General features: G+C 35.5%; 1 protein-coding gene across 1 annotated transcript in view; it reads left to right on the top strand.

Annotated features, from left to right (window-relative positions):
- Positions 1–12,589, top strand: part of TRPM7 (transient receptor potential cation channel subfamily M member 7) — a 37,071-nt gene that overhangs the window by 11,066 nt on the left and 13,416 nt on the right. The window contains exons 11-24 of the mRNA XM_074155647.1: positions 557–691; positions 2,104–2,157; positions 2,701–2,841; positions 3,416–3,550; positions 4,154–4,434; positions 4,897–5,125; positions 6,344–6,499; positions 6,631–6,774; positions 7,448–7,576; positions 8,470–8,754; positions 9,851–10,025; positions 10,556–10,688; positions 11,531–11,715; positions 12,372–12,504. Coding sequence (XP_074011748.1) covers positions 557–691; positions 2,104–2,157; positions 2,701–2,841; positions 3,416–3,550; positions 4,154–4,434; positions 4,897–5,125; positions 6,344–6,499; positions 6,631–6,774; positions 7,448–7,576; positions 8,470–8,754; positions 9,851–10,025; positions 10,556–10,688; positions 11,531–11,715; positions 12,372–12,504 — 2,315 coding nt within the window. The remainder of the gene's footprint in view (positions 1–556; positions 692–2,103; positions 2,158–2,700; positions 2,842–3,415; positions 3,551–4,153; positions 4,435–4,896; positions 5,126–6,343; positions 6,500–6,630; positions 6,775–7,447; positions 7,577–8,469; positions 8,755–9,850; positions 10,026–10,555; positions 10,689–11,530; positions 11,716–12,371; positions 12,505–12,589) is intronic.

Raw genomic sequence — 12,589 nt, 5'->3', positions numbered from 1 at the left:
CTGCAGTATCTTTTGAGGGGGAGGACAAAATGTCTGTTTGTTGTAGCCTGCAAATTAGTTTGAAAACTACATTGTGGATCTTGCTTTTTTTCCCCGTATTACTGTAAAAATAAAACGCAATCGTATACGAGTGTGCAGTCAAAAGTGCATAATGTAAGGTTTGTTGATAGCAATGATGGTTCTGAGCACTTGTCTTTGAAGCAAATTGACCTTTAAATGTTTTATGTCTTTGTGTTTCATCTAATATCAACTTAAGAGAACAGCTTAACAGTGTTAAACCAAGTATCTATTTAGTCCCATGTACTGTGTCAGTAGGACCTATGGACTTTTATAAGACTTGCTGATTAAGTGTTCAGAATATTCTCTCATTCTGTAATTATGTGGAGTTCAGGGGATTTTCTGAACCAAGGGTGACATCTTTGTATTTGTAGACATATAAGGTTTCCCCAGCCCTGTAAGTGAATGAGGTTGAGATATGATCTAAGTACACTTATTTTTGTGATGCCCCATTTTACTGGTTCTCTCCAGGCTTTACCTTGTTACTTATTTATTGTAGGTTGGCTCTCTGGAACAGGCTATGTTAGATGCCCTTGTGATGGATAGAGTTGCATTTGTGAAACTTCTGATTGAAAATGGAGTAAGCATGCACAAATTTCTTACAATTCCCAGGCTGGAAGAACTTTACAACACAGTAAGTGGATGATTACTTCTTAAGCTACTTTTAGAACGGCTTTTTAGTCGCTCAGCATGTTGTATGCTAGGTCACGTGCACCAGTCTGAAGGCCGTGGGGTGTCAATAGAGAAGGCTTCCTGGTGTGAGGTTAGAGTTGAGAAGTGCATGCTGTCTGCCCACTTTATAGCACGGCAGCTGCTCTCTTGCTCTTCAGAAATGATACCAGAAATAGTTTGCCAGCAGGATGTTCATCTGTGTCGGATGTTGGGGATAGATACTAAAGGGAAAATTGCAGCCTTGTTGCGGAACATATGAAATGTGTAAACCACAGTGGGGAAGAAAACAAGAGAAAATCAGATGGGTGAAACCTGTGAGAGAAATATGAGGTCTATAGATAGTTAGGGGATCATAAGATGAATTAGTTACTATTATCATCATAGTTGTAAAAAATAGTAAAATAGTAAAAAATAGTATCATCATAGTTGTAAAAAATAGTTTATTTTGTGAACCTGAATAGTTATAAATATTACTTAGAAAAATTTTGTTGCTGTAGGTGTTGATTCAAGAATTTTAAAGTGGTTTTGTATAGCACTAAGTATCTAACGGGGCAAAACAAAAAAGCCTTCCACCAAAAGGTAGCTAATGTGAGTAGTACACAAATATCAATTAGGTTTACGTTAACGTTCTCATTATCTGCTTTTGACAAAAAAAAAAAAAAGAGAAAAGAAAAAAAGAAGGAATTCTTTAGCTCAAAGCTCTGTAAAGGAGTCCACACGATCAGGTGTTATTGTCCTTTTTTTGTTTTTTATTAACCTTTTATGGTGTTGCTAACACACACTTGGTGTGCTTTTGATTGAGTTCTGTGTGGGAGCGAGGGTTGCCGTATATCTGAAAGTGTGACAGTTCGTGCACTCGTGAGAAATCAGAGAAGGAAGAAAAATCCACTTTGGTAAATTGGTAAAAGAGGGAATGTTCAGACTAAAGATTTTAGAAGTAAGGGAACTTTTACTATGGATCCTGCAGTACTATAAGCATGAATATCAGTCTGTGTGTGTTCCAGTAAATTAATACGTTTATTTGTTAAAACTTGTCTCTATGATATTATATTTTAATACTATAAAAAACCCATAATGCTGCTGTTGGCATTCTGGGTTGGTTGTTTCTCCTTTTTGTACAAATGCTGGGTATATTAATTATGTCACAAATTAAAACAGAAATAAATGAAACAAAAAAGGAAGTAGTCTAGCTAATATGGTAGTTGGAAATATTTGCATTTATTTGATGGCTACTGTTTGTTTAAAAACTAGGGTTTTGGGGATTTTTTTGAGCCAACATGCAAAAATACTTCTAGTGGCTTCTACTGTAATCTTCTCATGTTGTCATTGCACTTTAATTTCTCATTCCAATTTTTTATCCCTCTTTTTATAAAGAAACAAGGCCCAACTAACCCAACACTCTTTCATCTCGTTCGGGATGTCAAACAGGTATGCTGTAAATGTAAAAATCTGTCAAACTAGCAGTGTTAGGTTTTTTGATGACTTCTTATGTTTGACTGTCAATCTTAAGTTTATTAATTATGTTTTATTGTAAATAATAAGCTACCTCTGCAGTCATTCTTTGTTTCCAATACTTGCTGTTGTATGCTTAGTGCCCTGCTGCCGGAAAGAAGTTAAATCCAATGAGTTGCTGTCTTTTTTGTCTTACTTGTGACTGTTATTCTTTTGGTGGGATTGAAAGCTCATACTCCCAGCTAGGAGTAATTTCGGCCGTTAAAACAACAGACAAAAACCAGTTTGCACACCCCCCAACACAATAAGCATCTACCCTGCTAGGGGAGATCATACAGAAAAGAGGCTATAACCTTGTCTTTTTTGAAACTGATAAATATTGAGCCACGTAGATGGGTTTTTTAATCATGAAAGTTTTAATTTGTTTTTTATTTAGAACTGTGATGTGACATGTAGAAACCCTGCTAAGCAAGTTTAGGATTATAATTTGAAAAACTAAAATACCTTTTGTGTTCCTAGGGAAATCTTCCTCCAGGATATAAAATCAACCTGATTGATGTGGGGCTGGTTATTGAATATCTGATGGGAGGAACCTATAGATGCACCTATACAAGAAAACGCTTTAGAGCTATATACAATAGTCTCAGCGGGAACAATCGGGTATGTGGCGGTGGGATAACAGGACATGCTAACTCATATATTCTCAATTAAAAAAACAACTATGTGTTTTGGAGGAAAATTGGATCCATATTGTTTGGTTCTTCTTGTCAGTGGACTGGTTCTTCTAAAGGCTGTAGTAAGGCCTATGAGGGCAGCTGGTAGCTGTTTTGGGATTGACTACAAACAAAAGGTTTTGTTCTCCTGCTCCTTATTCTAGCATATCTAAATTCCTTCTCTGTTATTCCCATGTATAGGGGAAGAATGGGCGCTAAACATGCAGATTCACCATGGCTTGGGGAGGCAGATATCTTAGTTTCTTGTATAGCAACAACTGTAACTGCCTACTTTATGACTTCTTAAAAAAAACAAACCAAACCAAACAAACAAAAAATTTGTTACATACCCAGTGAAAATTCTGGTTGTTGCTGTTATATAAGTTCATCACTGTTTTGGTAGCAAAGTAACTGTTTAATTGCTACCTAAGTATTTAGTTATAAACAGGTGAAATTATAATGCGTAGTAGATAAGAGTAAAGAGAACAAAACAAACCCCTTCCCCCTTATTCTTGTTACAGCGATCTGGGCGAAATCCTTCAAATACTACTCCTCAGATGTGTAAAAGCCATGAGTCTTTTGGTAACAGGGCAGACAAGAAAGAAAAAATGCGCCATAATCACTTCATCAAGACAGCACAGCCATACAAACCAAAGGTACAGGTGTGCGAGGGGAACATGGTAGGGTTTTTTTTTAAATAGTTGAGAGTGGAGAACCTGGTTGAAATCCAGCTGCCACTGAAGTGTGAGTAGCAGCAGTTTTACTGACTTTGGTAAAGTTGGAATTTCAGCCTTGCTTTGGTACGTGTTTATAAACTGTGTGGCATGCTTACAGGATTCTGTAAATAGTGTTTAACTTTCTGTATAGTAGTCTTCTGGATAAGCTTTGATATGTTGTGGTGCAAAAAGCTTATCTTTGGCACAGTTTTAGCAATGGGGCGGACTCAAGTGGCCTTGTAGACGGAGCAAGATTTGGCCATGTGTCTCGATGAATTTCCTCATTTATATGTGGGTATATTAGTTACTGCTTTTCTTTTGATCTATAAATCAAAGTAATTCAGTCTGACAGTCATTAAAATGAATTGGACTCTAATGAAGTTTTTGAACAAAAGTTCTGAAGACTTGAAAAGCAGGTGGAAATTAATTTTTCATTTTATAGTTGCATATAAATTGATATTGGATCACTTGGCATTTTATTTCAAGTTACGCAATGACCAAGTTTAGAGATTTAAAATGTAACTTTCTGATTTTATTTTAAAGATTGACACTGGTGCAGAAGAGGGAAAAAAGAAAAGAACCAAAGATGAAATAGTAGACATAGATGATCCTGAGACGAGACGTTTTGCTTATCCTCTCAACGAGCTGCTACTTTGGGCGGTGTTAATGAAGAGGCAGAAGATGGCCCTCTTTTTCTGGCAGCATGGGGAGGAGTCCATGGCAAAAGCCTTAGTTGCTTGCAAAGTGTATCGTTCGATGGCATATGAAGCAAAACAAAGTGATCTTGTTGATGATACTTCAGAAGAACTGAAAGAGTATTCCAAGTAAATTGCATTTATGTAGTTAAAGATCTTTTCTTGAAATGTACAATATAAGTAGTGGGCTATATATGAACGTAACCCAAACTATTCTATTGGCACACTTGAAGACAATTCCTTTTTGTAAAAAGGATTAAGTAGTACTCTAGTAGATGTTTTATATTAGATATTGCTCTTTCTTGAGAAGTGTTACAAGTAGTGATTTATAGTTAAATTAAAATGACACTGAATATGCCATTTACTTGCATGTAATTTCCTTGCATGTTTCAACAGCTGTTTGTAGCCCACATATGTTCACAGATTCACATGTTTTAGTTAAAAATTACTGTACAGTGTATCTGTAGAGAAGGGACAGATAAAGTCCCTTCAAGTTGTGCTACTGGGAATTTGTACTGGAAAATTTGACCTAAACTCAAGGTCATTTCTATAGATACTAAATTTTGTTTTGTTGGTTTTTCTTCATTCTAGTGAGTTTGGTCAACTGGCAGTTGAACTGTTAGAACAGTCCTTTCGACAAGATGAAACTATGGCAATGAAATTACTAACGTATGAGCTTAAAAATTGGAGCAACTCAACTTGTCTGAAGCTAGCGGTGTCGTCAAGGCTTCGTCCGTTTGTAGCACATACTTGTACACAGATGCTGTTATCAGATATGTGGATGGGGAGGCTGAACATGAGGAAGAACTCATGGTACAAAGTAAGCATTGTCGCAGTTCCTTGGTGTAAAAAGGATCAACAGAAATTATGTTTAAATGGAAGGAAAGCTTGTGTTTAAGTGCTCTTAGTATAAAGCTTTCACAGCTATAAGTTATGTTAATAAATCCTGTAAAACAGTCTCCTATAACATAAACAAAACTGGAAGTATTTATTGTTAACTCTTCTTTTGACACTCTATTATCTTTTCAAATAAGGTACAGAAATGTAGAAGGCAAAAACCAGGCAAGTAGCCTTTCATCAGAGGCTTAAAGAGATAATGTGAATACTAATCTACTACTAAAAATATAGTGGTAAAAACCCTTAACAGACAGAAAACTTGCTGCAAGAATATAATTTCATGCATTTTGGCTTTTTACAGGCAGTACGTAAGATGATGTAGAAAAGCTTTGTGTGTATCCTATTTTGGAGGAAGAACTGAGCAAAAGCAGGGCAGAAAATGAAACAAGCCTAGACCAATCGGGGATAAGTTTTCTAATGATGCCCTTTGTGATATAGATCAATTAAACGAAAATTACGTGTTTCTTCAAGATGGTGTACCAAAACGCGATTGTTGCTAGGGATATAATGAAATAAAACTTTCCTACAAAATACCTACAAGCATCATTTAACTTGTGACCTACTAAAATCCTCTTTGATAACTGATTAACCCTTTCTTTGCTTGCTTTGTAACAGGCTAATGACAATAGCTTTCACTTACTCTCTTTATCCATACTTTAGCTCATTTTGCTATCATGAGTTGGAAAAAATCCCCAAAACAAACAAAACATCCCCTAGCCTCCCCACCCCCCAAAAAAACAAAGCCACAACCTCAACTCGTATATGCTTTTGAAGTACACCTTGACAGTACACAGTTCCAGAGTTTCTGGGAGTGGATTAAAGAACAGAGTGTAAACAGAACGTCTCTGGATCTTCAGGCTTGGAGTACATTCTTTCTAGTGACTTTCAGTTTTGGAATTTTTTGATTCTTCCCTTTACCTATATCTTGAAGTCAAGGAACACTCTGTGTATGTGATCTTAGCCTCTTAAGTGTGTATGTAAGTAATAACAACTAATTATTTTCTACATTTTTTTTTCCTCAATAACAAGCAAGTGGAATTTGGATAATATGTTTTCAGAGGATATTCTGTGTGTTGATTGATGTATTCTGGTACTTCAATGTAGCTGTGAGCTATTTGCACTTAGTCTTCATCTTTTCCAGGTGATACTGAGTATTTTACTCCCTCCTGCTATATTGCTGTTGGAATATAAGACCAAGGCTGAAATGTCACATATTCCTCAATCTCAAGATGCACATCAAATGGCAATGGATGACAGTGAAAACAATTTCCAGAATGCAGCAGATGAAATACCTATGGTAATGTGGGGCAGGGGGAGGTACTAAATATTTTTAACTGTCCTGTACCTTTTTAAATTAAAGCAAGAGTTAAAATGAGTGTCTAAAAACATGTATTTCTGCACGTGAAGTTAACAGTCCTTTCACTTTAGGAGGTGTTTAAAGAAGTAAGGATCTTGGACAGTGCTTCAGAAAAGCATGATATGGAGACTCCAGCAAAACCTAAAAGACTTCCAATCACACAGAAATTTTACGCATTTTACCATGCACCAATTGTGAAGTTTTGGTTTAATACGGTGAGTTTTTTTCTGTGTAATGTGTGTTTTATTTGGAAATTTAATGCAAATTTTTGGGTTCTTTTCCCAACATGTAGCTCTGTGACCTGAATCAAAGTTTAAGCACTTTTTAAAAAACAAACAAAAACCCCTTACCTTGCTAAGCTGGAAATGTGAAGTACTTGATTTTGAAAAACTGCATATGCACATGCAGTGCTCCATGGTTTAGGGGTTTTTTAAGCTCATTATATTGTTTTTGAGAAATACTTTCTTTTTTTCTTTTTTTTTTTTTTTGAGCTAGGAGTAATTAGCATGAACATTTTTATTCTGGCCTGAGTAATTAATTTCATGAGTTGCTAGCACGAATTCTGTAATCATCTATTAGGCTAAACTTTTTATGCACAGCTTTGTTTAAATTACTGTAATAGAAACTTGAAAATTTGTATTAAAGGAAAAATAGCTGTAGTAAGAACAAAGCTTTGCTAATAATAATAGCTTATTACAGCCATTTTTCCTTTTCTAAGAAGAAAATGTTTGTATCCCCTTAGAAGTAATAACTTGTCTGCTTAAAGAGGTAAATATAGTACTGTAATTCTACTTGAACCATTTATTGTATACCACATCAAAAGATTGTATGCACATCTATAAAGAACCCGTCAGTAATTATATGTATAATTTCCATTGCTTTTTTTAGTTGGCGTATTTAGGATTCCTCATGCTCTACACATTTGTGGTTCTTGTAAAAATGGAAGAATTACCATCTGTTCAAGAGTGGATTGTTATTGCTTACATTTTCACATCAGCAATTGAGAAAATTCGTGAGGTATGTCTGTAACAATCTTGTGATTTTAGTTTTCTTTGTCAGTTAAACCAGTATGCTTTAAGCTGTGTTTATAAACAAGAGAACTGAAGAAACTTCAAGCATCAGAGCACATGATATAATACCTCTATCTTAAACTTTAGTATAGGCTGCTAGTTTCAGTACCAGTGTTCTCGGCCTACTGCTTGGCCTAAGCCTGCGCTTCTGTTTCCAATGCGGAAGAGATGGAGGTTTATTAAAAGGAGGTGGGTTTTTTCCTCCCAAATTTCAAGGAACTGGCACTGACATCCTGGTCCCTTTTTTTTTTTCTTTTTTTTTTTTTTTTTGGTATCTGCGACTCACTGTCTACAGGTTGTAATGGAATAAACAACCTTACTTTTATGTGGGGTGAAATGTGTATTTATTTATTAATGTCAGTCAGACTCTACCACTATGCTATGAACAAGATGACAAAAAAAGCTAAAAAAGCTTTATTGCAACAGGATAGCCATCACAACTACAACGTTGCTGGTCACCAAAAGATTTCTGAGAAGTTCTATAAGCATTTTTAAATGAGAGAGGGAAAGTTCATTAACCTTGTACCTCAGGCCTAACTGAATGGACGGAAAGTAGGGCTCATTTTTCTAACAGTAACTGCCTCAAAAGGAAAAAGCACCACCAAAACAAACCTGAAACCAAAATTCCTTCATAAATTGGTCGAACAGGAGGAAACATACCTTCTTGTCGTGAAGCTGACACAGTTAAACACTGGTTTTGATTCCCCAGGGTAAAACAGTTATTCATTTGAATAGATATTTTATTTGTTGCAAGTATAAAAGTGTTACTGATTCATATATTTCCAGTGTTGGTCCATGTGCAATGAACGTGAGCAGATCTGACTTCTATTTTTATTGCAGATTTTTATGTCAGAGGCTGGGAAGATTAATCAGAAGATTAAAGTGTGGTTCAGTGATTACTTCAATATCAGTGACACAATTGCCATTGTCACTTTCTTCATCGGGTTTGCGTTAAGATTTGGAGCAAAGGGAAATTTTGGTGAAAACACTTACAGAGAAAATTATGTCTTTGTTGCTGGAAGAATAACATACTGTCTCAACATAATTTTTTGGTATGTGCGATTACTGGACTTTCTGGCTGTAAATCAACAGGCTGGCCCTTATGTTATGATGATTGGAAAAATGGTAAGTACTACTTTTGTTACTGGTTTTTTTTTTTTCCCCAACTGAAATGTGTTTTTCATGCTGTATCCATTTACAAATTTTCCCAAAGTTTTTAGAAAAAAGTTGCTTATCCTGATGTAGTATGTCAACAACTCGTTATGCAGAATTAGCTAGCTGGAATATAACTTAATGTGTTTCAAAACAAGCACTAATTAGAAGGCTTCCTTTATTAAGGAGCTTTCTCTGTCACATATCCATAAAATGCTGGCAAGTCTTCCTTCTTTGGTCTGTTTTGTTCTTAGATGTCAGAGGCTTGAATGAATATGATGATGCCGCCTTCTTGATTCATCTAGCATTGCTTCCCTTTTGGGTCTGAGACTTACTTATAGTCCTGGTTTTCTTGCCTTTGCACTCCTAGTGCAAGACTTAACTTGTTTTGTGTCCTAAAGCACGTTCATATTTTTTTCTGTAGAAAACTGGGAATAGATTGTGGCTCTGTTCTTGTCTTCTCTCACACAAAAAAAATTAAAATTATTTAAATTTTAAAATAAATAAATTAGCTTTACTGTCAGTGAGCTATTTTAAATGCTAAAAAAGATTTTAAGGTTTGAGAACTGTACATACAAAGGTGGAAGGGGTGTTTGTTTTTCTTCCGCCTATAAGATGGTTCCTACAAAGTTGAAACCCATCATTCCTTAAAAAGAGGGTATCAATTTGCTCATTTCTCACTTAGATTTCTTGCAAGAGGCATAAGTTCTGTGTTTCTGCCCTTGGAAAGCTACCTCTGCGTTTTGTGCAGCTATTGAGTGCGTTTAGGAAGGAATGTTTCTCTTTTACTACTCATCCTCTTAATAGATATTTGAGTTACAAAGGAAATACTCTGGTTGCCTTTAGCCAAGGATACTGAAATAGGCTTTAAGAAAGGGCAAGAAAAAACCCAATTTTTTTACAGTTTGTTATTTAACAAAATGTTTTGAGTGAAATATAAGTGTCTTAGACTCTTCTCCTTATATAATACATAGGATTCATCAACCGTACACTGTTACTGTTGAAATGTTTAAAGTTGTGAAATGATAATTACGACCTTATGGGTTAACTGACTTTTTTGTGTTAATAGGTGGCCAACATGTTTTACATTGTGGTGATTATGGCACTTGTACTACTTAGTTTTGGTGTTCCCAGGAAGGCAATACTGTATCCTGATGAGGCACCGTCTTGGACTCTTGCTAGAGATATTGTGTTTCATCCATACTGGATGATTTTTGGTGAAGTGTATGCCTATGAAATTGATGGTAAGACACTGCAATTTTGAAGCAAGTAAGATCTTCTCAAGGCCTTATGAAATTCTAATTTTATGAAATGAAATGCCTGGTATTGTTAACATTGATTCCATTCATTGGATTGCCTCCTCTTTGTGGGTTGTAGCTGTATAACTTCTTGACTTGACTTTTTCATTATTCTTTATAAAGCTTGAATGCTTAGAATGAAAACTCTACCTAATCATAATTTCTCACAAGGCTATTGCTAGCAAGATTTTGGAATTTGTCCCCACAGCTGTCATGCCAAAATTTTGGCCATGATGGTGTGTTATGCTAGTTTTTAATCCGATAATATGATTATACCATAGTATTAACCAGAAACTTTGTCTCCTGTGTTTTTCTACAATATTCATAAATTCATGGAGACATTTTGAATTGCAGCACCAGTGCATGATAGTTGGTTGTGGCAGTTTTTAAGTGATCTTCTTTTTCCCCTCTCTCCACCTGCTGGGAGTTCTAAAAGTTTTATGTTTTTTCTGTGTGCCTTTTTTTTCCCAACACAGTGTGTGCAAATAATTCTGATGAAAAAGTTGCTCATCTCTGTGGCCCGGGAACATGGTTGACCCCGTTTCTTCAAGCTGTCTACCTCTTTGTACAGTACATAATTATGGTTAATCTCCTTATTGCATTTTTCAAGTAAGTATATGGATAATTGTTAATTTTTGCTAAACCTTTGATAAGTTTCTATTTCACTGCAATGAAATGACAAGATAAGAAGAACTGTTGCCAGTTGAAAGCAATCTTGTTTGCTGGAAGTATTTTCAGGTTCTAAGGCTGGTCTTTGTCTCCTCCTCACCTCAAGCCTGTGACTAAGTAGGGAAGTGTGCGATGCGACTGGTATGTGTCACATGTATGAGGCCAGGGAAATCAAAAGTTTTAAGAGAATTTGAAAGCGTTATGTAACTCCTCTTTGTCAGAAAACAAACAAAAATGTTTCTGGATCTGTATATTGCCTGTCGTTCCTAAATTCATTTAAGATTCTCTAATTAGATGAGTGGAATTATAGTAAATTGTCTTTTACAGTTCTCTGCAAGTGTTTGATTTATGGGCATAAGCAGCTCACTAACATTGAAGAATGGCAGACTGTAGAACTAACGTGGTCTAATACATTTAGTTAGAAATAATTATTATATTTTTTGTTTGGCAAAGTTGAAATTTGATCTCAGTGTAGTTTATTTCTGAGGAAAGGTACTGAGCTGTAATCAGGTAAGAGAGTTCTTTTAACTATCTCCTTGCTTTGGATCATGGTGTTTTCTTGAATGTGTTTCCAACTTCCACTAAAATAATTTTGCTGTAAAAGACAAGTATGTGCTTTTGTCTCTTACTTAACTAGCTCCAGAATTCAAAATTGTTATCAAAGTGTTAAAAAACCCCCCAAACAAACAAAAAACCCAAATACCAACCCTCCATCCCCCACCTCCCACCACCCCAAACCAAAAACCACCGTAATCTGTTAATGCTTTTCTGTTCTCTTTCAGCAACGTGTATTTACAAGTCAAGGCAATTTCAAACATTGTGTGGAAGTATCAACGCTATCATTTCATTATGGCCTACCATGAAAAACCTGTTTTGCCTCCACCACTTATTATTCTGAGCCACATGGCTTCCCTCTTCTGTTGTATATGTAAAAGAAGAAAGACAGACAAGACTTCAGATGGGCCAAGTATGAACAGTTATTATCCAAAAAAATTCAGTATCTTTTTTGGTATGATTAAAACAAACTGTCAGAAAAATGCTATAAATGCTGTATATTCTGAAGAAAGTCGAAGTAGATCTTACTTTTCCATGGTTTTAATATTGAGTAAGACTTCAATTCTGTTCAAAGTCACAGTGTTTTTATGAAGGTTGCGGTGCAAAGCCCCAAGAAATCTCCAGTCAAACTAACTTACGACAAAAACAAGATTAGATTTCCTATTAACGTTAATGGGGGAAGAATTTGTTTTTCTCTCTGGAAAACTTCTTATTGGAAACCCTTTGCAAATTTAAAAAGTTTAAAAAAAAAAAAAAAAAGGTCCACAGATGATAGAATCCAGCTAAGAAATCTAGCTTCTGCCTCAAAGAAAAAGGGAGCAGAACGAATTATAATATTGTGCATGGATTCTCTCAGAATATTGATTTTTATATGAGTGGAAATCTTTGACCTTGAACTTTTTTCTAGCAAGGAAAGAGGAAGGGTCTTAGGTGGCACTGTGGGTTTTTACTGTTTTTTTTATTTTATTTTTATTTTTAACACCCTTTGTAAAGTTGTGGCTATTAGTTTCCAGCACCTGTACTACTTCACTACATATGCATCTTCTTCACTGTTTAATCTCTCTTTAGAACTCTTCCTGACAGAAGAAGATCAAAAGAAACTTCATGATTTTGAAGAGCTGTGTGTTGAGATGTATTTCAATGAAAAGGATGATAAATTCCATTCTGGAAGTGAGGAGAGGATTCGAGTCACATTTGAACGGTAGAGTATTTCTGAATAGAGAAGCTTAGAACTTCTGCAGATTTTGAAATGTGTTTTAAGGGGGGTAAAATGCAGCTCAAGAAAG

Source organism: Numenius arquata, chromosome 11 (assembly GCF_964106895.1).
Source record: "Numenius arquata chromosome 11, bNumArq3.hap1.1, whole genome shotgun sequence".
In the NCBI taxonomy this organism is placed as follows: Eukaryota; Metazoa; Chordata; class Aves; order Charadriiformes; family Scolopacidae; genus Numenius; species Numenius arquata.
This window is presented reverse-complemented; position numbering and strand designations above follow the sequence as displayed.